This window comes from Apus apus, chromosome 1 (assembly GCF_020740795.1).
Source record: "Apus apus isolate bApuApu2 chromosome 1, bApuApu2.pri.cur, whole genome shotgun sequence".
Taxonomy (NCBI): domain Eukaryota; kingdom Metazoa; phylum Chordata; class Aves; order Apodiformes; family Apodidae; genus Apus; species Apus apus.
This window is the reverse complement of record NC_067282.1, coordinates 154,779,558-154,804,900: the sequence shown is the minus strand read 5'-3', so window position 1 is coordinate 154,804,900 and position 25,343 is coordinate 154,779,558. Positions and strand designations below refer to the sequence as shown.

At 41.3% G+C, this 25,343-nt stretch overlaps 1 protein-coding gene across 1 annotated transcript in view; it reads right to left on the bottom strand.

Moving 5' to 3' along the window:
• The window catches only part of GUCY2C (guanylate cyclase 2C), a 47,635-nt gene that overhangs the window by 6,402 nt on the left and 15,890 nt on the right, over positions 1-25,343 (bottom strand). Inside the window, exons 11-22 of the mRNA XM_051626198.1 lie at positions 21,855-21,936; positions 19,664-19,769; positions 19,061-19,123; positions 18,400-18,471; positions 17,373-17,477; positions 16,083-16,169; positions 10,637-10,769; positions 8,221-8,358; positions 4,487-4,575; positions 3,669-3,760; positions 1,941-2,099; positions 353-545 (exon numbers count right to left, since the gene is read on the bottom strand). Coding sequence (XP_051482158.1) covers positions 353-545; positions 1,941-2,099; positions 3,669-3,760; positions 4,487-4,575; positions 8,221-8,358; positions 10,637-10,769; positions 16,083-16,169; positions 17,373-17,477; positions 18,400-18,471; positions 19,061-19,123; positions 19,664-19,769; positions 21,855-21,936 — 1,319 coding nt within the window. The remainder of the gene's footprint in view (positions 1-352; positions 546-1,940; positions 2,100-3,668; positions 3,761-4,486; positions 4,576-8,220; positions 8,359-10,636; positions 10,770-16,082; positions 16,170-17,372; positions 17,478-18,399; positions 18,472-19,060; positions 19,124-19,663; positions 19,770-21,854; positions 21,937-25,343) is intronic.

Here is a 25,343-nt window from a genome sequence, read left to right as displayed (position 1 = left end):
ACCTGCAGACATAGCAAAATACACATGTAGTTGAAAGCAGAAAGGCTCTAACAGATCCTATTGTTCATGATTAAACATTACTTCCCTAGACAGCAGGACTGATTGGTTTAAGGTAGCTGACCCCTTTTTGGTATATGACTGTACCCAGCATTCCAGCTGATGAATTTGTGATCACCTAGTATAGGAAATCTGGTATAAGCAGGCACGATGAAAGCATATGTAAATGAAGTAATTTTGGCCAGTTTTTCTCTCTTTTGTCTTTCCTAGAAGACAGATTCCCAAGTCCACCGCATCATCCAATTTAATTTGTGTCCCCTGGTTGTTAACTGAGCAAAAGCGTGGAGCTAATCACCTTGTAAACATCATGATGGTCAAGAATGTGGTCAAAGTTCTTGTAGATATCGTTCAGCATATCTACCACCTCCATAGGGGTGCTGTATTTGCAGAGTGTTGTGAAGCCAACAATGTCACTGAAGTAGATAGTGACTTCTTCAAATAGCTCTGGCTCTACGAGGCCAGTCTCCTTCAAAGACTTTACTACTGGCCTGTGGAAACAGAGATGGCAGGATGACAGATGAGTAGTCTGTGTTTAACATTCAAGGTATTTTTTTCATGCAACCCAACCACATCATTGCTTTCTTTGAAGGAAACATCAATAGTTTGCTGAAAACTGCAGCTGTAGTCACATTTTAGATGCCCATAATGCCTGTCAGCCAGGGACCTCAAAGCACTTACTAATGTTAATTAATGTGCTTCAGCCTTGCAAAATCCAAGTGTGTTAATAGCCATGAAGAAACCGAGGCACAGGAAACTAAGCTTCTTGGCTAAGGTCAGAAATAGGGATGTTGAGTCCAATTTAAAACTGAAATTCTGAAACTTCTGACATGTAGACCTACTTTCTAACCACACAGTAAGTAAGAACAGATATATTTTTCTGTTTCCTCAGCACAGCAGTAATTTCATCCTGATGATTACATCACCTCATCATGATTTCAGATGAGGTATCACAGTCTGATAATTTTGTCAAACAAATATTCAATACTGTGACAGTCAATATCTATTAAGAAGGACTTAATTTTCTTGCATTTCTAAATCCAGCAGAATATCTGTTCCTAGTGGAAATATTAGGAGAGAATAACTGAAAGGGACTCAGAAAATTATAAGTGTTGCACAATGCTGTGTGCTATCTACAACGAGAAAATAACAGAGTGGTAAGGACTACAAAGAGTGGAAAGACACATGGATTAATTGTCACATGATCTACATAGCTAGATAATTTCAAATTTTCCCCACAACTGGACTGAATAGACACCTTTTTTTTTAAGATGAGTCATAAAATCAATACCCTGACCACTTAAATAACCTTGAAACCAGCAATGATGTACCAGGATAGTTTTACTACTCCAAATGCATGCAACACCAAAATTACTAGTTTTACCAATATTTTAATATTAATACTACTTGTCCTACAGCATACTCTGAAGCATCCATCTAGTCCAGTCTGGCCCATTATGGCCCAGCCCACCTTCGCCCCTCTGTTGCATTGCTAATCCCCAGCCTGAAGTTGGACTGCACTCCTGCTCTTCAGCTGGAGACACTCCTTCTACCTAGCAAGGTGCTGGAGCAGAACAGAGCTCTGTGATGTGGGATCACTGTAAATCTACGTGTTCCCAGGAAGGCTGTGAAAAAGAGGTTTGTGCTGGAAAGGGGGATCCTGTGCATGAAGAGAGGTTGAAGAAGATAATGGGTCCCAGTACCACCTTGGCATGAAACTCCACCATATGATGGAGACCTCAGGGACAACTTCTTCTCTTTTCCCTAGCAGGATAAGATTAGAGGGGAAGGAAATTGAAGATTAATATTAATCCCAACCCCTGCTCTCCAAGAATGAGGTGATATATGTAAATAAAATGCCATTGAAAATCATCCTGGCCAGTTACCTTGGAAGCAACATGAAATTAAGCCTGTCTGCTCTGTCTCGTTCTGCTTTGTATAGCTCTGTCCTTTCCTCCACCAGGTGCTCCAGGTTCCGTGAATACAGCTGTAGACGCCGGATCAGGGTATCCATGTAGCTTTCATTGGTCTGGCCATGGTAGTTACTGCAAATACCAGAAATATACAGGACCCCACATGAAAGGTTGATGGAAGCACGTTTTTGAGAGAAGTGAAAAAAGAGGCAAAAAAGGAGCAACAGAAAATCTCTCCAGTGTTTAATTTCCAGGTAGTTAGAATGTCTCGGGTGCATAATTCGTTTTCTTGCTTGGAGGGTTTATGAACATGACTTGAAAGTCTGTGATCTGCGCGTGTCACTTGGAGCTGGTAATTCTTCAAGCACCCTTAAATCACCTAGCCCTGCTGATATGGTCATGCCCAGGTTACCTTGGGTAACCATGTACATTCACTTGTAAAAAGTAACTGAAAAGCTCAAATCGTGAGAGGAAGATAAAGGTAGTAGGTAGAAAATGGCGTATCATGTTTAGATGGGTACTTCAGCCAGAAGGATTAAGACAATTTGGAGCTGCCTGTGTACAAGACAGAACAATTCAATGGAGCAATTAGCAGCCCTTGGGCTAGTTTTGCTCACAAGATCCTGCATACTTCAGCCTAGTAACTCTTGGAAGCAGAAGTATGGTAACAAAAGCTGTTACTCATAACCCCTCTTTGTCTGGGCAGCCTGCACTTGCCAAAGCAGTTGGAAAGTAGGTGGAGCCAGGCTGACTGGAAGAGTCAGGTTAGTATTGTACCCAACTGGACTTTGAAACCACTGTTACTTTAAACAAATCTTTATGTCAAGTGTGCAGGATCTTAGATCCACCCTGAGAAGAACATACTCTTGCATGTGACAAGAGGCAGCCTCTTTGCTTTTGTGGGATGGAGGCTTAGGAGCTGAACCAGGACACCTTTCTATTCAGCTGCAAGTCAGCGCAGTTGTCCTTCTGCCCATGTGAAGTTTAAAATCATGTGAGTACTGTTGGGGTTTGTTGATGAGGAGAGCTTTAAAAACTGGGGAGCAATTTTCCAAGAAAAGTGATTAAAAGCTCACAGTTTAGTCATCACCATCATTAATTCAGGCCAAACCTTGTAAGAACAATACAGCATTGGCCAGGTGAAAGGCCTGTATAACCTCACAGAGTTTATCCAGCTATGGCCCTTATCCCTCAACTTTATACCAACAGAAACCTGGTGAGTGACAACCCAGCACTTCTAGTCAGCCTACTGTGGGACCATCCAAACTCACTTATGGCACACGCCAGCTCATCCAAACTTTCTAATCATCCTTCAAACATTTATGTGCATTTGTTTCCCAAAACTTACATGACATGAGTCACCATCCAACTCTTGACTAGAGACGGGGTGAATTACTTGAATGGCTTAAATCTCTAATTATCCAGCTTGCTACTTTCATAATGTACCAATTTGAGGTATGGTGATCATCTTACCCTCACTCAGCTAATATATGCATAAGTGCTCATGTACACACATGTACGTATACATACACACGTGCTCACCTACTTTTTGCCAGAGAAAAAAAGAGGATCTAAGTGAAGACATTCAGTTTTCCACTGACTGAATCATAAGCACATCAGCTCACATACTTAAAAATATGACCCTCCTAACACTTACGAGGAGTTTGGAGCATCTTAAAAAATAGAGCCCCAGCTGCTCACCTGAATATTTTAGCCAGAGTATTCTCTATCTTCTTAAAGTCAGGCCTTTTGTCCGGATCTTCCTCCCAGCAGCTCTTCACTAGTGTATACACCTTCAAACAAAGATATAAGGAAAGTCCACCTGAGTAATTAATATAGAAAGATAATGGTGCTAAGCAGCACTAGTTCATTGGGGAATTTCCGGTTACTCCTGATCAGCAACATATTAAGATGTGTGACTAACTGTTTTGAATCTATGGTTAGGACACTCATTGCAGGCCGCTTAACTCTGTGGTGATTAGTGACATGACCTTAACTTGAATTTGCAATACATAAATGAAAGGCAAGTGAATTTATCCAGTCTTGCAGCTGGTGCCAGATACAGTTGTTGACGTGGAAGTAAGTGTAGTTAGTTAATTATATATTTATAATATCCTGAGTTTGCAGGTTTTCTGGAACTAATGATTTGGCCAAAAAAGAATGGGGTTCATTGCTGAATTTGTGACTGTCTACAATACAGACATTTTCACCTGAACAAGAAGCCTTAGGGGCTATATGATCAGTGGAGCGAGGTATATATCATCCCATCTTAAAGATATCTAAAATAGGTCAGAAGAGTGGCACCTTATATAGGCGTCCATTTCTTTAGAGTGAAATAATTTTCATTAGTTGTATTTCATTTCACTGGCAGCAACTATAGAGTACAATCTTTTTCCCATGAAGTTAGGGGATTTGGCATAAAATGTGCATAGCTTTCATCCTCCCATGATCATGAGCTCTAGTTTAGCCAGGACTTCCACCCTTCACCCAGAAAATGGCTTAGTTAATTATTAGCTTACTTCCATCTCTCTTTCTCCCACTGTTTCCAAGGACAGGTCTGGTCGGAAGGGCTTCAGTCCTCTGTAGCTCTCCACTCTGTAAAGTTTCTCTAACACAGGGAAAAGACGCAAAGTTTTAAACAACAACAACAACTAAATATAAGGAGGACATTCCTAGTGGACAGCATCCTATGATGTTACGAGTTACTGTACAAACAGAAGCCTTGAAGACAGTTCCCTCATTTTGATGGGAATTTCAACTTTGGAGCTTTTCTAAATACATGGCACAAGATCAAAACAGGCTGGCTTGAAGGCCCCTGAAAGCAAAATGAATAGGAACATACTTGACTATTTATTGGTCACGGTAGGCATGGTTATGGCATCTTCCCAAATGAACGTTAGGCATTATTAGTGTGCCTGTCAGCATGAAGTCTAGCTATAGTAAAAAACAATGTGAAAAGCCCTTTGTGACTTGATCAAAAGTGAGGAGAAATAAAACTCTCATCAGAGCACTTCAAGTCAACCTACAGATACTCAGCTTCCTTAAAGCTTGACTATTAATGTATGTGGCTTTAAAACATTGCATTTGTTACCTCACTTGTGCTCTTATTAATAAATTCCGTTCTATGAAAGTTATTTGGATTCTGAATGTTATCAGAATTCAGGCTGCATTTGCACAACTCAATTTAAGCACAGTAAGTGAGAGCTAAAGAGAAAAATATTTCTCTCTGTCCTTCACCTCCAGAACTCAAAAGTTCAGAGGGAGGGAATTAAAAAAGATAAGCAATTTTTTACCTCTGGAGGAGATAAAGCAAAACTGAAAGGGATCCATGAAGAAGCATGAAACACATTTATTAATAATGTCTGATTATGTTTGGGAAACAGTTTTACTGAAGGAAGCATATAGTAAGAGGAGGAACGTTTGTAATCGTGATGGTATGTGCAAGTCTAGAGCAGCTAGGGATGCCTAAGCATGCCCCCGTGTGCATGATCACCCTGAAAAGATACAGTAGCTTCCAGCTTTGTGGTACAGAAATTACAGACTAGAGAAGGAGCAGAAGACTTGAGTCTCACAAATGCTATGGAGTGGAGAGACTAGTAAGAAGTCCTTTGGGTGCTAAAAGGCAGAAGAACCTGTGTGAGTCTCATGCATGCAAGAGGAGCATGTTGGATTTCCACGCTACGCACACACCTGAGAGTGGAAGTAACAGCAACTCTTAGCAACACAGCAACTCTTAGCAACACTGCAATTAGCCAGTGGCACGGAGTAGTGGAACAAGGAGGCAGCTTGAATTGAGCATTGGTACATGACAAGATTTCACAGTCTTGAGCAGTGAAGGAGGTGTTTCCGGCAAAGAGTGGAGCAACCAACTGGCTTAACAGCTGTCTCACAGAGAAGTCAATTAAGAGGACCATGACCTAGTTACCTCTATACCTTAGAAATCAAGTCCTGTATGATTTTTGTCTTTGTGGGACTCTTCTCTCATTAGGAGCAATATTATTGTATGTTAAGTTGACTGATACATATTTGCTGGTTGAGAAAACTGACTGAGTATCTGGAAGCTGAGTTTGATTTTCCTGTGTTGGTGGATGGAGCCTAGGTTACAGGGTTTTTTAAATACCTCTTTTAAAATCTGAACACAGTCATTGCTGTTGCCAGTGAAGTTCTGGAGAAGCAGTTCTACCAGGTGTCCTGAAGTATCAAAATCATGTCTTCTAACTTGCAGAGATTAACTTCTATAACCTAGCCATTGAAAGATTTTCTGCTGGAGACTTAAAAACCAAATGAATCTAACATGCAACAGGGACATTTCTTTGCCCATTACTATTGACTGCCATTTGGTATTCTTTTCCTTCTTTTTATATTAGATATTTGTAAATTAACGGTCACCCCAAGTTTAAGCTATTATCTTGCAAATTTAGGGGGTGCCACAAAAAAAATTGAAAAGTGTTTGAATAAGTATGGTCCAACCTCTTACTGCCTCATTTTGGCTAATGAATAAATCCAGACATTTAAATGAGGAGCCACTTCAGCAGTTTATAATAACATTCATTCCTTTCTGTTCCATGAAATTTGATGAACCGCTGAAACTAGGCTGAACACATTCACCCAAACTGCATAATCACAAATCAAGAATAATACCAGGAGCCATTAGATCAGCAATATATGTCTTAGACTTCTACTGATGCTTTTAAGGAAAAACCTTTGGGGAGAAAGTTATCTCATCACTGAATGGGAAACAAAATTCCAACTGAGGTTTACAAAGCAGATTTTTTTTAAGTTGTGCTGAATCCAGACTTACCAAACAGGCTTCAGGCCCAGTAACTTTATTGCTATCTTAGTAAACATGCTGATATGTGTCACCATCTCCAGCAACAGCACCTAGAAGTGCTGGGTTTTTTTTCCAGTTGGATAGATTAAACTAATGCTACTTGAAAGGGACAATCTTTCTAAAAAGACAAAATGCACTGTGAAGAAACAGGTCAAAGTTAAAACATGGAACCAGTTGTGACTATGACAGCCAGGGGCAAACACAGAACAGTGGGGATGCCACCACGTCTCATAAGAGCCCAGAAATGCCGTGTCTGAAGCTAACTTATTAACCATCAACATAGCACAGAAAGACTGTAACTGCCGAACAAAGAGTTAAAAGAATGTAGTTTGCTATGAATTTGCTTTGCAATTCAAAATGGGCAAGGAAGAACATTGCTCTTTCATTTCTCAATCTATTTTGGTGATATTTGTAAAATCATTGTATTAATGAGGATTGTGCCTGCCTCTTCCCAAGGAAAAGGAATAGAAAGACTTTTATTTTCTCTGCTTTATCTTAAGCATGGATTTCTGAAGAGTCTGCTTGAAAGGGAACAGACATTTCTAATCTCTTTTAGGTCTACAATTCTAATAAAGAGCTGGTGATGTGAAATACTGTGTTTCCCCAAATATTAATATAGATTTGTGGTAATATAGGATGAGGAATATGCGCCAGAAGTTATTCTCCAATGTAACTCAGGAAAAGAGCTATTAGGGTGCTGCTCTAGATGTTTTAACAAATATGAGGTGGATCTATCAGAATGACTCAGAGGTAAAGGCAATGTCTGAACTTGTTGTTGGTAACTGTCACCAGGAAAATCCCAAACCCACACATGCTTTTATGTCAGTTCTAATATTTAATAATGCCTGGATTCTGGGAACTGGGATTGACTGGGTTGTTAGCTGTTGAAAAACAATGTCACAAAATGCACAAAATGGGGCTTAATGGATGAACTATGGGAGGAAATGCTTTTTCTCACTAAAGCTAATTTTGGTGGACTTGAATAAAGTCTGAATTGCCAGTTTTTACATGCCAACTGTTCTTTTGTCACGCTGCTGAGTTTTTGTTGTTCTGTGTTGACACTGGTGATTTACAATGCCTAATATGAGTGAATTATTATATGTTGTGCACAACTCAATAGAAAAACCTTTGTCACCTCTAAATGTTGCAGTAAGTCTGGGCAGCACTGTTAAATGTTAACTTCTGTAATGCTGTGGCTAAGGTGAGGAGGGAGAAGAAAGGGCAAGAAAACTCAGTGCAAGATTTACAAAAAGAATAAGACACTTGCTCTTACAATGAGATCATTCAAACGTGCTCTTCTTTCATCACACAGTGAAAGAAGCAACAGTTCAAGCAGCTATCAGAGACAGTGCCTTTCACAAAACATGGAGAATGGGCCTCTTGCAGCTACACCATCCCAGAAAGAGAAATTTGTGGATTCACCTTTGTTGTCCAGGCAGTGTGTGGTGTAGAAGGTCTCCCTGCGTAGAATGATTTCTTGGGCAATGATTCCATAGCTGTACACGTCACCCTTCTGAGATACATCAGCATTACGGAGATGCTCCGGAGCTGTCCACAGGTCTGAAGATCCAGATGACAACAGGGGACAAGATGAAGGAGGAAGGAAGAAAAGTAATTGAAAAGGAGTGATCCTCCTCAGAGCATCTGCTCACTATAGTGATATTTTCTATTACTCTTTCAATATCAAACCCAATTCCAATGGTACTGTTTATTTTCTACTTGGAGCAAGTCCAGAGGAGGGTTACAAAGATGATCAGAGGGCTGGAGCACCTCTCCTATGAAGACAGACTGAGAGAGTTGGGGTTGATAAGTCTGGAGAGGAGAAAGCTCTGGGGAGACATTATAGCAGCCTTCCAGTACCTGAAGGGGCTACAGGAAAGCTGGGGAGGGACCTTTTACAAGGGCTTGTAGGCAGAGAAGGGGCAAAGGTTTCAAGTTGAAAGAGGGTAGATTTAGATTAGGTATCAGGAAGAAATTTTTTACTATGAGGTTAGTGAGACACTGGAACAGGTTTCCCAGGAAGGTTGTGGATGTCCCGTCCCTGGAGGTGTTCAAGACCACGTTGGATGGGGCCTTGAGCAACCTGGTCTAGTGGAAGGTGTCCCTGCCCATGCAGGGGGGTTGGAACCAGATAATCTTTATGGTCCCTTCCAATGCAAGCCATTTGATTATTTTATTATTCTACTTTAGCATTTTTCTTGATGACCTGACATCAATACAGATTAGATAAACCTTTGATGGGGTAGTTTAAAATTGTCTGGGATTTCCTGAACCTACTGTTGTCCTCTGTAGATGCAAACCCTCACACCTCCAGAAAAGTTACGGCTATTGGCAATGAACTTGCTTTTCTTAGCTAGCTTTTATGGGCTTCTTAGAAGTACCCATGCATCTGTATAAGGCCAAGGAATGTTAGTGCTGCTAAAAAAAACAACAAACACAAAACAAAACAAAACTGAGCCATAAATTGTTGAGCTTGATGCATGGACCTTGTCATACATTATGTCAGATGAGAAGACTGTAATAATTCCCAGCGTCCTTGAAATCACAAATCTGCCGAAATGATTCTCAAGTGCTTTTGAGCCTGATATAATATTAGCTGCTCATAACCACTTTTAATTAAGAAATAATTAATCTGTATTCTTAGTGCAACAAGCACAACTGTACCTCAAAACCAGAATGCTGCTGTGGTATGACAAGTTTGTTATGACATGCTGGTGATGTATCTTAACAGCAAGCTGCACACAGTGACCTTGAAGACAATATTATGATACCAGGCTGTAACATCCAGCCACGATGAATCTGTTGATCTCTTGTGAAATAGTAAGTTTTCTTCAAGGAAAGAAATATAGTAGACAGAAATGTTGAGGCCTTTATCTTATGAGCAATTGAAGACAAATACATTAAATGTAATAATAATATAAATTTAAATATGAAATTTGTAAAATGAAGAAAAAATAGTTTACATTCAGTGCAGTTTCCTTACTCTTTTTTTATGTTCTCATTGCTACTTCTGAGAATATTTGTGTCTGAATGTAAAAATCTTCTCTCAACCCAGCTGCAACCACAGTTTCTTCTCAAATCATATACTACAGTTACAGCACAGTGCTGTGCTTATCATACCCCAAGCTCTACTATACGGATTCAGATGATGTAACTTCAGATGGGCTTGTCTTTCCACTCAAGATCGAGAAGGATAAAAAGAGTAGAAAGGAGTGCACTATTTTACAGAAGTGTCCTATGAGTGTGAGATAAATAGAAAATGTAAAGAAAAGCTGTTAAAATTATTCGAATCTGATTTAACACATATTGCTAGGTTCCCACCTAAGCAATAAAAAACATTAGGGTTATCATTGCATATCATTACAGACTTTTTAAGGATGATCAGAGTCACAAGTGCTAATATTTAATTAAATCACAGAGCATTGTGTTAACACATGCAACAAGATCATGTGGTACTTAACTCCTTTTTTCTTCACCTAAGTTCAGCACTACTGCTGAAGAGAGCTGTTTGCCTGAAGGCCTTGCATGCTGAAAATGTTTCTTGCATCTCAGCCACGTGTGAAATCTGTTTTCTGAAATATAAGTTGAAACTTCATCTTTCCTTCTCACCTGCACTGCCTAATTTCTTTCTCTATCTGCTAATAATTATCTTTCGTTGTGTTATTTAAGACAGTGTTTTCAAGTGTTATTTGTATGATGGCTGATACATGAAAGAAAATCATATTGTGTGTTGTGTGCTCTGTACAAGATGTAATTAGTCTCTACAGAGCTATGAATATAAGAAAATTCCATTGGGTTGGCAACCATGAAAGAGAGTCCAATTGGGTACTGTTTTTACCTTTCCTTGGAGGAAGAATTGAATTACAGCCAAAATCAGTGATCTTCACTACCATGCGATTGTCTACTACACAGTTTGTGGATTTGAGTCGACCATGGACTTCAGTTTTGCTTGAGTGCAGGTAAGACATCCCCTGTGGTTGATAATAAAAGAGGAAGAAAGCAAGACTACATGTGAGACACTCAGACTCAAGAAGAATGTGAAGTATTTGTGTAATATCTGTCTAATTGATGACATGGTCTTCATCATCAATGGATATGCATAAATCACAATTCCTTGTCATAGAGGGAAACCAGTATTATTTACACAGAGACTCTCCAAGATGACAGGAACAGTCAATGCCAAGAAATGAGCAGATGGATCATTAGAAGGATCACGCCATGAAAGACTATCCTTCCTCTTAGTTAACAGAAGTCTTGCATAGCATCTTGGGTTTGGGTAAGATTAGAACACAATTAAGGGATTAGGAAAATGTATTTCTTCCCACAGAAGTTTTGATTTCACTTGTGATAAAAGCCTTTTTGGTAAATTTAATACAGATTTTTTGGACTGTCACACACAAGAAAATGCTTCCAACTACATGTTCCTCCAAGAGATGCCATAGGTGTGAGAAGAATTATTCTTTATGTCTGCATCATCTTTGAAGATTACCATACACTAGAGGCGTCATTCAGAAACATTGCACCAGATCCTCTTCTGCAAAAGAGAGGGCTAAAGAGCAGTCAATGCAGAGGGTGTGAGATGATGTGCTAAGGCTGATATACGGCCAGGGATCAGATTAGACAATCATAAAGGTCTCTTCTGACCTGCCTGATAATGGTTTTCTCTGCTCTAGTCAATATGTGTCAGATATCCATGAGCTAAACTCAGAAGTGGGTACCATGAGGACGGGCCGATGCAGCTTCAGCTATATTTCCTGAGATTCAGAACCTTGACTCACAACAAAGGTGTGTAGTCTGCCCCTTTCTACTCATCACCTCTGAATTTATCTAATTTAGTCTAAGACACTCGAGTACAGTGCAATAGATGAGAAGGGGCCAACACTGAGGCATAGCAGGAAAGAACATTAGTAAGTGGGTGTAAACTGAAGAAGGGAGTAGGTATGCTAATTTCACCGTCTTGTAATTATTTATTCTGTTTCATCTCTCTCTTCTGAACTAGTTAAGCTCAGGCATTCCTATAGCCTACTGCTGGTTGTTTTTCTTCCTATAGGCCTCTTTCCTGTAGTTCAGTATAATAAGAACAATCTATATTCTGTGGAAGCCACAACAGGTACATCATTTCTGTTTAATTTCTTTTCTGAACGATCTTCCACTTAGATTCCTAAATGTATAGCTCAACCTATTGTATAATAACTGCTAGATAGACTTTAATCAGGGTTACACAGCTCATGTGATCATGGATACAATGTATGATGTGTTGGCTTTTTTCTTCTTTGGCACACAGATTTGAGAAGGAGCTAGGAAATGCTACAAAAGATGACTGAAACATGAGCTGAGTTTTGGGCACAGATGTATGTCTGAGACACAAGCAGCCTGCAAGAGGTGCAATCCCTGGAGAATGTTGTCGGACTGGTTATCCTGGACCTATCTAGACCCTGCCACAATTCACAGACTGAGTGCATGCTGTATCCAAGGAGCATATTTCTTGATTAAGCAGCTTTTATCATGCAGCTCTGATGACACTATCCAGGATGTTTTGCCTACTTTTGGTCCTATTTCCTCCAGGTGCACCTTCTTCCAGTACCTGCTCTCATCAGCCAGGAAATACACTTATTCCTGCAGTAGAATTCCTAATCAGTTTCAGTATCAAACGGCAGATAAAGGTTATTTTGATTTCCTTGTACTAGGGCTTTCTTGTCAACAGTTTCTGAAGGGAGAAGTCTTATAGATATGCCTGATAAAATTTTCCTCTTTCCTTCCAACTATCCTATGTACCTACCTGAAAACACAGAACCTATTAGGGAACCCACAGTGTTTTTTTCAAAATTTATAACTTTCAGTGCAGTACTCCTAAATCCTTGAGGCATTCTTGTAACCTCACTGACTGGAAAGGGGGAAAAGTAACCCCCATTTTTAAAAAGGAAAAAAAAAAAAAAAAAAGACCCAGGGAACTACCAGCCAGTCAGTCTCACCTCTGTGCCCTGCAAGATCATGGAGCATATCCTCCTGGAAACAGGAATTGGCTGGATGGTTGCACTCAGAGAGTTACAGTCAATGGCTCAATGTCCAATTGGACACCAGTGATGAGTGATGTTCCTCAGGGGTTAGTAATGGGACCGGTGCTGTTTAACATCTTTGTAGGCAAGATGAACAGTGGAATTGAGTGCACCCTCTCAGCAAGTTTGCTGACAACACCAAGCTGTGTGCTGTGGCTGACGTGCTGGATGAAAGGGAGGCCAGCCTGAGGGAACTTGATGGGCTTGAGAGGTGAGCCAATGCAAACCACATGAAGTTCAACAAGGCCAAGCGCAAGGTCCTGCACCTGGGTTGGGGCAACCCCAAGCAAAAATACAGGTTGGGCCATATGGATTGAGAACAGCCTTGAGGAAAAGGACCTGGGGATGTTGGTCGATGAAAATGTCGACATGAGCCGGCAACGTGCACTTACAGCCCAGAAAACCAACCATATCCTGGTCTGCATCAAAAGAAGCATGGCCAGCAGGTTAAGGAAGGTGATTCTCCCCCTCTACTCAGCTCTCATGAGACCCCACCTGGAGTGCTGTGTCTAGTCCTGGAGCCCCCAACATGAGAAGGACATGAAGCTGTTGGAGCAAGTCCAGAGGAGGGCCACAAAGATGATCAGAAGGCTGGAGCACTTCTCCTATGAAGGCAGGCTGAGAGAGTTGAGGTTGTTGAGCCTGGATAAGAGAAGGCTCTGAGGAGACATTATAGCAGCCTTCCAGTACCTGAGGGGGCCTACAGGAAAGCTAGGGAGGGGCTTTTTACAAGGGCATGTAGTGACAGGACAAGGGGCAACCATTTCAAGCTGAAAGAGGGTAGATGTAGATTAGATATTAGGAATATTTTCTTTTACAATGAGGTTGGTGAGACACTGGAACAGGTTGCCCAGGGAAGTTGTGGATGCTCCATCCCTGGAAGTGTTCAAGGCTAGGTTGGATGAGGCTTTGAGCAACCTGATCTAGTGGCAGGTGTCCCTGCCCATGGAGGGAGGTTGGAACTAGATGATCTTTAAGGTCCTTTCCAACCCAAGCCATTCAACAATTCTATGATTTAGTTCTGACTGAGAATCCTTTTCCTGACACAGTGCGAGATTATTACAATCCCTTGCACAATATCCTGCAGCAGCCCCTTATTTAATAAATAGTGTTGCAACAACAGTGTATGCACTTATAACTGTAAGGTTTGATTACTGCAATTCCTTCTTAGCAGACCTTTCATTGGAGCTCTTTGTTCACATGTAAGCAAATTCATGTAGATACAAGTGGTGCCATCAGACCTAGAGAAAGCAGAGACAGAAAAGAAAAAGGAAAAAAAAGGAGGGGAGGGGAAAGTAAATGGAGCAGATTTAGGGCTTCCCCTTTGCCTACCCCACCTCCTTTAGTGGACATGGGGATGCTCTAGGAAGAGTCACTGCTTGAGTAGCTGTACCAGGGAATACAAAAGATACAGTCTCCTCAATTCAAAAACACTGATGCAGCAGCTTCTGTGCCAGATGGAGAGTAGGCGAAGTACAAGAACCATTTGGGCAATGGTAAATATGGGAAGAAGGAAAGTGGTGTTGTGGAGAGGGAGGAGCATATCAGAAGGTAGGCAAAGGAACTGCAGGAGCTGGTCATAGGGATTTCAACAACCTTGAGAGCTGGGGCTGAGCTTGAAAAAAGCAGATGCCAGGATCAGAGGAAGTGAAGCTGAATGTCTCTGAAGAGACTTACGTAAAGCAAGGAGCCATTTAAGTAAAAATAGACAGGGTGCCTAGAGACTGGAAAACTGTGGTTTGCAAAAAGCAATACAAGAAGTTCACGAAAATGTCTAGGTCCCAGAAGCTCCACTGCAGCATCAGGTCAAGGAACAAGAGAGGCTGGCCAATCGTCCAAATACCAGCAAGTTTCCCAATATTCCTAGGTACATACAAGTTTTCCAGAAGATTTTGTGAACCATCTCTAGGGACATGGATAATAATTCTCATGAGTCATTCCACAGAATAGATGCAGGGCACCACCCATCCTCAAACACCAAGTCCCATCCCCATTACCAGTGGTGCAGAGAATGACCGGTTGTGAACTCCCAGTCCCAGAGCAGTCACTGAGCCTTTGGTTGCTCCCTTCAGAGGAATTGGGATTTCTCTCTTCTTCTAGTAAACAGAGCCTATAGTAATCCCTGTTTTCTTAGGAAACATCTGTAAGTGCACTGCAAAGGGATTTTTATATGCTGTATGGAGAAAGTGAAACTCGGCTACTGCTATTTAAAATGAAATCTAATGCTGAACTTTGATTGAACTTGAAAGTCATTAACAAGGCCAACAAACTGTGACATTTTGGATTAAGGGGGCTTTGATAATGACATTTTGGATTAAGGGGGCTTTAATAAAGAGCAAGATTTTCAATATCTCTTTAGAACAGACACAGTGGAGTCACTCATCATGGAGACCAAATCTGAACTGATTCATGTAGGAAATGGAAGGACTGTCCAGATGCAAATCAGCAATAGGAAGAGAGGAACAGACCACTAGCAAAAATGCAGGGCTAATTCTCTACATTACCTGCAGAGGCATAATAGGTTATTATACCTGTGAATTATAAAGGTTCCTTAACTACCAGCTAAACAGATAGAAGTCTGTAATGTAAAATAGAATTTTCTTTACCACTCATTTTGATTCTTTCTACAAGGACCTAAAATGTAAAGATCTGTTGAAAGCTACTGAAAACTAGTCTTGGCTTCTGTTCAGGATGAATGTCTTCCCTCCTGAACTGCCTGAAATGGGTAGCTCCAGTTTCTAGTTTCTCACTCCAGTGAGTGAGAAAATCAGAATGCAAAATAAACAGTTTATTGAGAAAAAGTTTATCCTGTCTCTGGGTACAATTTGGAATAATTCCATCATTCTGAAAAAAACAGTTTTCCTCTGTGCCTTACCTGAGGCCAGAGAGCAGTGTGTTTTGCAGGTCTTGTGACTGCACAGGCCCTACTAATCAGAGCCACTGGTCAACAGATTGTAACCCTCTGATCTTTGGATCACATTTCTTTGGGGCATACTTTATTTGCTTATTTATAAAGAGTCTAAAACCAGCCCTGGTTCCCATTTCCCCCCTCAGTTTAGAAGCCACTGGCTCCTTCTGTCTCCTACAACTATCCCCAGAGTAGGAAAGAATCGAAAGGCATAGATCCTCTAGCAAGGAAAGGAGGAGACCCTGGGAGCTGCTCTTCTCCAGAGGATCTGGCTTACAAGACCAGACAGGTTGATTAACTGCTGTCAGCAGTCCACCTACCTTGGCAATATCGTACATGACAGAGATTTTAAATTCCCAGTCCATGAATGTGCCGTCAGGGTAGGAGATTTTATCATTTAAAACATCCTGTGAAGAGAAAAAAAGAGTACTTCTAAACTGCATCAGGAAAAAAGGAGTATCTAAATTGCTCAGCCTTTCAACCGCCAGCTGAAAGAGGTAGTCCTTCATTTTTTATAGGGAGTACATGCATTAGAGCAGGAGTTGAATCCAAAAACAGGGGATATGAAATATATTTTACACAAAGTCAGAAAAGAGGGGTCTGTGTAATTGAAGGTAAATAGTGAATTTGCTTTTAAAGCTGAGTCTTTAATAAAGAAAAATAGCTGAGACAAAAATGGGCAAAGTGTGCAAGAGGAAGGGAAAGGAATTTCTGTGGTTTGTGCTCACAGTCTGTTTTCCTACCAATTTATTCATGGCCTTCTAAGTTCAAAGTAGACTGTTCCTTTATCTTAAAGTGTTGGTCATTTACAGTCCTTCCAGCCATTATGATTTCTGTTACTAAAAGTAAACCTCTGTGAGTATGCCAGTTTATAAGAAAAGAACCAGAAACAGAGCTGTTGTTTTGCTGCCTTGCTGTGAGTTTGTTCCAGAAACCACTGCTATTGATGAGAGTCTTTGCATTAACTCAGAAGCAGACACAATGCATGCCTGCAGGAATGCTGATGCCACCATTACTTCATTATTATCACTGAAATAATATTGGGAGTAAGTATCCGTAGGTCTTTCCAGGCATCAATTTACCATTTCTTTGTCTAAACAGAAATGAAGGGCTGTTGTCCCTTAGAGTACAGGATTTGCCATGTTCCAGCCTCAAAATGTTTGTCCATTATCAGTATGGAATATATTGTTTTCTCTGTCCTTTCACACTCTGGGGACACTGTGGGATCCACAAGGGCATCATGAGAGACAACAGCTACAGCTTGGAAAATAAGAAAAACATTATATCTTATATGCTCCCAACAGGGGACACGATACATGTAACAACTGACTGTGGCTGTTGCCTGGCCAGAGGTCTGCCTGTACTTTTTCTTACTTGCAACCTCTCCTCATCCTCTGGCTGCTGAGAACCATCCAACTGATGGCAGCTGCAGCAGCACCTGCAGAGGGCTGGAGAGAAGTGAGCAAGGGAGAGGGAGAGTCAGAAACCTGCCACCACTTGCTCAGTCCATGGCAGCTGCATGAGAACCAGAGACATAGAGATGGGGATTTTTTTTCTTACTTTGAATTTTGAGAATTTGGGGGTGGAAGGAGACCTGCAAAATTCTTTACCCGCAGAGAACCTCTTTCGCAGTACTCGATCACCCCAAAGATCATGGTGTCTATCTTCACAGTGCCATAGAACTTGGTCAGGTTGTAATAATCAATCTGTAGGAGCTAAAGCAGAAACATTGCATCTATTTTTAACAACAATAATTTCTAGCACAGAAACATAGGTCAAGGATACTTGTGTGACATGGCTATTTATCCTAGGCCCTGATAAGTTTTATGAGTTTCCTTTAAACCAGTATGTACTAAGGCTCTGAGTGAAGTACTTCAAGACATTTGGCATTCCTGGGCCTTCTGGATTAGGGAGAGAATAATGGCTGCTGCTGGATACTGCCAGTTAATTTCAGAGCCCACTATAGTCTCCATTATTGCCTCTCTACTCAAATCTCCCAGCCATTATGAGTGACAGAATGTTATGAATCAGTCAGTAAATGAGCAAGTAATAAAAATTTAATGATGCTGCATGATATTATGGACATTGCCCATTGATATAGACAACTGTAGTTTACTTTGAGGTATTTTTAGAGCTTATTGAATTCACAGTGTTTCTGTGTTGTGTAAAAGAAAAACCATTCAAAAAAGATGAAGTACTGCAGCCAAATTGATCTCTTACATTGGAAGGGTCTGTATGTGCAAGTCAGCAGAGAATTACTTATATTTAGAGCTGCCCTTGGCGTTCAGTAATAAGATTTAACTACAACATTCTGCTACTGATGAATTAGCATGAATTGAGCAAGAAGAGTGCATTGCCTTTTGGCATCAGGCATAAAAATGTATGTAGCAAGCCTATATGACAGAGCATGAATTACTTCATTCATCCTCAGCTTCACTGGCACACAATGAGCTGGTGATAAGATCACACACACAAAAAGAAAATCCATCAAGCAATATCCCTTGAGGAACTCATTACCCATCCATCTCTGAAACACGCACAAACATATGGTGGTTGGAGTTGATAATGGAAAGCAATTACTTCAGTCATAGACTCCATCCCACCCTGCAGTGCCCAGTTGCTAGGTGCAACAGTTACCTTGTTCAGTTCTATTTTTTGCTTCTCTGAGAAATTACCATCGTTGTTTTTGAGATCCTTTAAGATCACCACCTGAAGAAAGAATAACAATGGGAAACAAATAATAGGTTTAGTACAACAGCAATTTGTCTTTCTTTTCCAAGAAATGTTGGTACAAATAAATATTTCAGAAACACCTGCTTAGTGCTTCACTCTTGGAGTTTCAGTTAATCAGCCAATAAGTAAAAGAGTTATATTTCCTTCAAAAGATTTACAAGGTATATAGAACAGTATATATTTAGAACAGTAAATTATTAAAACCTTTAACTCAACTTTAATCTCAGTTAGGCAGATAGCTCTATTGAATGTGCAGGAATTGCCATGCAAATTGCCTGTCCATAAATCTCCTCAGTACCAAAATATATCCGATTTCTGGTCCCTCTCTCTTGCTGCTTCTGTTCTTCTGGACTAAGCTAGGAGTCCAAGGACTCTAATATTTTGCCTCCTGTTAGTAAGCAAAATGCAAAGCACCTGATAGGGAATCAAAGAATTATTCTTTCCATAAGACCAAGTATTTTGCAAGGTCGGGAGAAGTGGAATTATCTCTGAATAGGAATGATATCTTCCCAGAAAGACACCTCCTAAGCAGAGGAAGGGAGCATAGACATTGCAGTCAGGTTACCTTCTTGTCATATTTGCCTTGGCGCAGTCTCTGGGTGGTGTCACGTCTTTTATCTTCATCGATCTGAGAACAAAGAAGAAGAATTAACTTGCAATTATCACCTACACCCCATTTGGCAAGTCCAGAGAGATAACTAACGTCAGTGGGTGTCACACAGAGAAGCATAAGCCTCTTTCTCTCGGGAGGGCCACTACATGCCACAGAAGTGTGGGACATCCATGCCACTCCCATGGCTGCTGAGGCCTCCGCCTGCTGCTTTCATGCTCTTGGGCATTACAGAGGTATAAAAAAACACAGGGAAATCATTTGCAACAGGAAGAGACTGGAAATCAATATCCAGCCCATTCCCCCATCACAAAATGAGCTTTACTGCTGGGGAACAGATATATTCTATTAGGGAGTGATACATGGGGAATACTCTCTTTTTTCTTCAATAAAGAAAGTGAGGGTTAAAAAATAATAATAAAAAAAAAAATTACCAGATCTTACTTCTACCAGAGCCATAGCCCACATATTGTAATCAGAGCATGCCAACACCCCAGCATTGAAGTGCTGTAGAAGACAGAATCCAAGGCCCAGCTTTGGGCATCGTGCTTCTCTTACCTTCAAACTAACATGACTTGTCTCACTGGTCTCCAGAGGCAAGATTTCCTCAGGCGGTATATGGGACCATTTCTTCCACCGACGCTTATTATCTCTCCTGTACTTCCTGAAAAATGAGCAAACTCCTTCAGAATATCCTCCCAGTGAACCAAAACCCACAACAGGAGATTAGGACAGGGAGGCTTCTAGTGTCAGGATGACACAAGGATAGAGCATCAGGTTGGCAAGGCCTGAGTACAAGCCCTGTGGCTCTCCCAGTTTTCCATTTTGAGGCTGGTCTAATTCCCTTCACTTTGGGAAAGTCTAAATACTCATTCAATTCCATAGATGTAGCAGAAGAACAAAACAGATTTAGCAGAACAACTACTAGGCAATTGCCAGAGTCTCAAAGGAGGTTAGAACAATTTAAAGCATTAAGGATTTTATGTAGTTTTCTCCTCCATGTTATTGAATGCACTCTGAGGGAGGTCCCACAAATAAATGTAAGCCAAAGGAAGTCCAGCCATCAATGCTGGATGGTAAGTAATGGTATGAATATGATGCCAGGAGAGGAGGTTACAAAAGCATTGAGATGAGAAACCTTCTTGTGGGTGTCCCTTGTATTGTTCACATTTTGGAAAAATGAGGGAAGAGCCCTTAGAATGGGGAGAAGGAAACTGGTGGCTCCCTTGCAGAACTTCAGAGCAGAGCAGAAGCTGTCTTGTCTTAGAGAAAATCTGCTCGACTACTAGTACTCATTAAATTACTTGCTTACCAGAGCACTCTGTCTCCAGACATATTTATATCAATTTTCATAGCCTTTGCAAACTTCTCCTGTCTGCTTATAAGTTAGTGCTCAGATGTTAGCTTTTCCATTTATTGAGTACAACTGGATGTGTAAGAGTTAGATACCTTCATCTTTTAATTTTCCCCTGTGAAAAGCTTTAGTTAGCAGGGCAAACTGGTTCACTCGAAAGAAGAGAGCCTGGGTACTATCTGTTTCTAATCAAGTTTTCTGAGGATCTGATTTTCTTCTCACTTTTTCTGAAATTCTCTGATATATAGGAAAAAGGGATGCTGAGCTACTGAAAACAGATACACAGGACTTTTTTTTTTTTTAAATCACAGAATCACCAAGGCTGGAAAAGATCTTTAAGATCATCAAGTCCAGCCTATGACCAACACCACCACATCAGCTAGACCATGGCATTAAGTGCCACATCCAGCCTTTCCTTGAACACATCCAGGGACGGTGCCTCCACCACTTCCCTGGGAAGTCCGTTCCAACGTCTAATCACACACACACACACACACTCCCCATGATGAAGTACTTCCTAATATCCAACCTAAACCTCCCCTGGAGCACCTTGAGGCCATGCCCTCTTGTCTTGTTGTGAGTTGCCTGGAAAAAGAGCCCAGCCCCCCACCTGACTACAACCTCCCTTCAGGTAGTTGAAGAGAGTGATAGTCCCTCCTGAGTCTCTTCCAGGCTAAACAACCCCAGCTCCCTCAGACTATCCCTATAAGAGATATGAGAGAAAATACTATTTTGGAATTGGGATGGCATTTCTTCCAACAAAAGGAGACATCATGGATTTCTGTTTCCGCTTTTTCCATCATGATAAAGCTGAATTGTGTTATACTCGTGAAATTCCAGCAGTTAGAAAAGTCAGTATGCAAGGAGTTGGACTGAGACAGAAGACACTGAAAGACAGGATGGATCCATGCAATGGTAACACCAAAACCTCATGGTCTTTTGAATCCTACAGTGACTCAAGACAAATACCTCCCTTTAGACTGAACTTTTATGTCACCGATAGGTTAAAGCAACATAAGTGAACTCCAAGTAAGCTAAAGATGAGCACTAAAGTAGAAAAAGTCTGAAGATGAACCTGAGACATATTTCTGTGTATGTATTGGAACCAGAGCTTTTTAGCAGATGCAAAAACTCTGACCCTTGCTACATCTTCTTCCTTGATTATTAACGTGACATAACAACACTATGGATGAAAACACTACTTGACATATACTAAAGAGTTCATACTAAGGACAGCCACTCAAGTATGTAAGGTAAGTTAATGAATAGCTCTTCAAGGAGAGATCAAAGGCATTGCCCTAGGAGGAGAACCATTCAAGGACAATCAGAAGGCCAAAGGGGTTAGATATATATACCTTATATATATCCATATATAGATATACATAATATCAATACCTTAGAATCAGCAAAGAGATGACCAAAACCAAAATCACAATTCCTGTGAGTGTAAAGACAGCAATAGTCAAGACATGTGGGCCTGCAGAAAAGAAAAATTGAAAAATAAACAACTTGACAGAGGATATTGAAAAGCATTATTATATTTAAGAAACAACCCTCACCCACACATGTACAGGTCACAATAGCTAAGCATAAATATTCCTTGGTCGCATCCAAATCAAGAAGCTTTGGTAAAGTGTAGCACTGCCTAGAGATGAGACATGCCCACCTCTTTCTCTGCAGGATGAAGCATGCCCCAGAGCAGTGCAGTGACATCCCCACCTGAGGCAGGGCCACTCTGTAGGGACATCCAAGTGGAAGGTGAATTTAACAGCACTAAATCTCACATTAGCTCAGCAGCAGTTTCCAGGTGTTCTTCTCTTTAAAAAAACCAACTAGGATAATCCAGGAATAAAACTCACTTCTCTTAGGAATCACTTTTTTTTTTTTTTTTAATTAAGCAGCCAAACTTTACCTTGTAATAACTTCATGAGAGTGGATGATGGAAGTAAGCCTTGGGTACAGCTCTCTGTGGGCTAGGGATGTAGATGAGGTAAGCAGTTGACCACTTGAAATCAGAGTCACTGGCAGGCAAGAAACACTGTTTTCCCCCAACACACCCAGAGTTTAATGCAAAAAGGGATCTGCATTGACTGACAGCGGGGAACAAGGGGTTGACCCCTGCTGGTTTTACGATTAAGCACAATACTCGGTGATGACTTTCTGATTCAGGCTTTATAACATTTGTCTTTTCCTTTCCAGTCCTGCTGGGCACCCACCCAGTGAAAAAGACATGTGCCTCTTTGACAGTGAATTTTCCACAACTCTATCATCCAGAGTCTTTACTGATATAGTTTGCTGCAGGATGGGATACTCCTGAAGCTTCCACACAGAATTTCAGCTGATACAGAGTACAGCCACTTGTGGCTTTGAAAGGCATTTCTCACAAGAACTTGTTATTCAAGAAGAGGTCAGAATGAAAATCGTGGTACAGCTCTTAACATACACAGACTTTTCAACATTTTGCACCTGGATTCTCCCCTTTTTGGCTCAGCTGTTTAAAGCGATTCTGTAGTTGTTGTAGACAGAGCTTTGGAAACTGTGGACGCATTTCTGAACGTGTCTGTAGATACTGTGTTGGGACTTCAAGTGCTACTGAGTGGATTGTACTCTTCAGTAGGAAATTCATGTGCTGTAGAGGGAAATTAATCTGGTGACAGCACAAAGCTAGTAAAGTGTCCTTGGCAGCTGCCAGGTACCAAACTATTTGAAAATCAGGCTGTTCAGTCATCTGAGGACTTAAACACCACAGAGCATGTGAGGGTCCTAAGCCTGAGCAGGCAGGCAGGCAGGACAACCAAGGCTGGGCACTGACTATTTGACATTGTAATTTTGATTGTCTTAATGTCAAGAACAAACTGAAGCCTGTTTTGGGTCAGTTCTTGGAGCTCAGGGTTACTGGGAAGGAAAGTTGTGGCCATCAACTTCCTCTGAAGAGCAACAGGCCATTAGCTCAGAGCTTTATCTGTTGGCCATATGGCTAGAGTGTACCTACTCCACTGAACAAGTCTCTCAGGCAAAAAAGACAGAGGAGACTTAATTTTACAGACTGCTGTGTTGATCATGGATAGAAAAGAGCCGAGCTACTCAGACTTACTGAGGGTAATGAAATTCTGCCTATGCCCAGAATCACAAATAAAGGCACACAGGAAAACGATAAAGTGTAAAAACTAATAAATAAATAAAAGCAAACACTTCAGGTTTGTGAATCGTAGCTTGCAGCTTAACAATCAGCAGGGTGAATTCTGCCATGGGAGCGCTGTGGGAAACACAATCTCCCGTTCCTGAGGTTCTGCTGCCATCTCCTGGCAACTACTATTATCACCTGCAAAGGGAAAGCGCGTCACAAATTATCTGTGTGCAGGTCCTCTGGAACCAGAAACGTAAGTGTGTTGAAGGTTGACCTTGTGCATGTTTACAGCGAGGACACTAAAACTTTCCGAATACTGGGAAAATGTGCGCGAAGCCCCTTTTTTCACGGGATGCCGGGAAGAAAGAGGGTAGCAGAGCTGGGTCAGCTGTTCTCAATTACAGCCTAGGAAGTTGCTGGTTGCTGTGTCTTGTTCACCACACGGGAGGAAAATACACGGTTCTGGTTGGAAAGTTTTCACTAGCTTTGGCAAGGCATGGTGATTACTTAAACTCTGGCTTTAAAAAGTTGCCTTTTGTGAAAACAGATTTATTTAGAATCACACTGAAGGAAGGTTTATTTTTAAAAATGTGAAATCAAAATAATCAAGTGCCTGTGGGAGGCAGTTTTCCTTCAGCTTAGTATAGCTTGAACACAAAGTCAGGCCTTTGTTAACTGCTGAATGTTAAGGTGCTGGTTTGTAGACACTGACTTTTTGCAGTTCCCATTTTCCTTTGGCCCTTCTGCAGAAGCTTCAAAACAGGACATACTCAAGGGAATGTTTGAAAAATACAAAGATCCATGGATGACACAGCATGTTGTGGGGCCCAAGGCATGGATGAGACTGGGACTGGAGCAACACTGAGAGGACTGGGATCAGGCAGTGCACGGCTCAGGGATCTAGTGCAGGTAGTCCCTGTGACTGATGTGTGCAGTGTTGCTCTCTGCACAAGCAGGACTTGTGGTCATACAAAGGGAGACCAGAGGTTTGACCTCTGCTCTTCCCAGAGCTGTCTAACTGGAGTCTCATCAGTGCTGCTGCCTACTCCTGGCAGCTCCCATGGGTCCCTGGCAATGAACTGCTTCTCTTAAGAGGGATAAGCCCTAATTTGAAGCCATCCAATTTACTTTACTGAGGATTAAAAATGTGTGAATCCATGTACCACCTTACTGTGGATGGACTCAGTTAACAGAAGGTGCTTGTTTCTCCAGTTATTGCTTTGCCTAATCCCTAATGGAAGTAAGCAGTTCAGCAAACTAATGGAGGCCTTCAGCAGAGACCTTTAACAGTGGCACCTTTGGACACTCACTGATGGGAATGACTCAGGTGAACACTAACCTACTGGGCACTAACCCTTGCAACCCCTGCCACTGCAATCATTTTTACCCTGCATATCATACACCGAAGCACGTGCCTTTCCATTGCCAGTCACCAGTCTAAATGGGGAAGCACTTCCAATCTGATCAGACTGACAAGGCTGTATTCATCTATGCTGAATCACAGAATCATAGAATGGCTAGGGTTGGAAGGGACCTTAAAGATGCTGAATAATGAAGAGGTTCATCCATTCTATCCAGGAGTCACCAAAAACTCAAAAGAAAAAAAGGTGGTGATTTCTGGGACTTCAGGTTTAAAGCTTGGTGTAGATAGAGCAATAACCTAGTTTCCCCATTGTCCTTCTCCAAAGAGCCAGCTCTTCTAAGAGACTGCTCCAGAGAAGCACCCTAAATCTGCACAGTGCAGTATCCTCACCCCA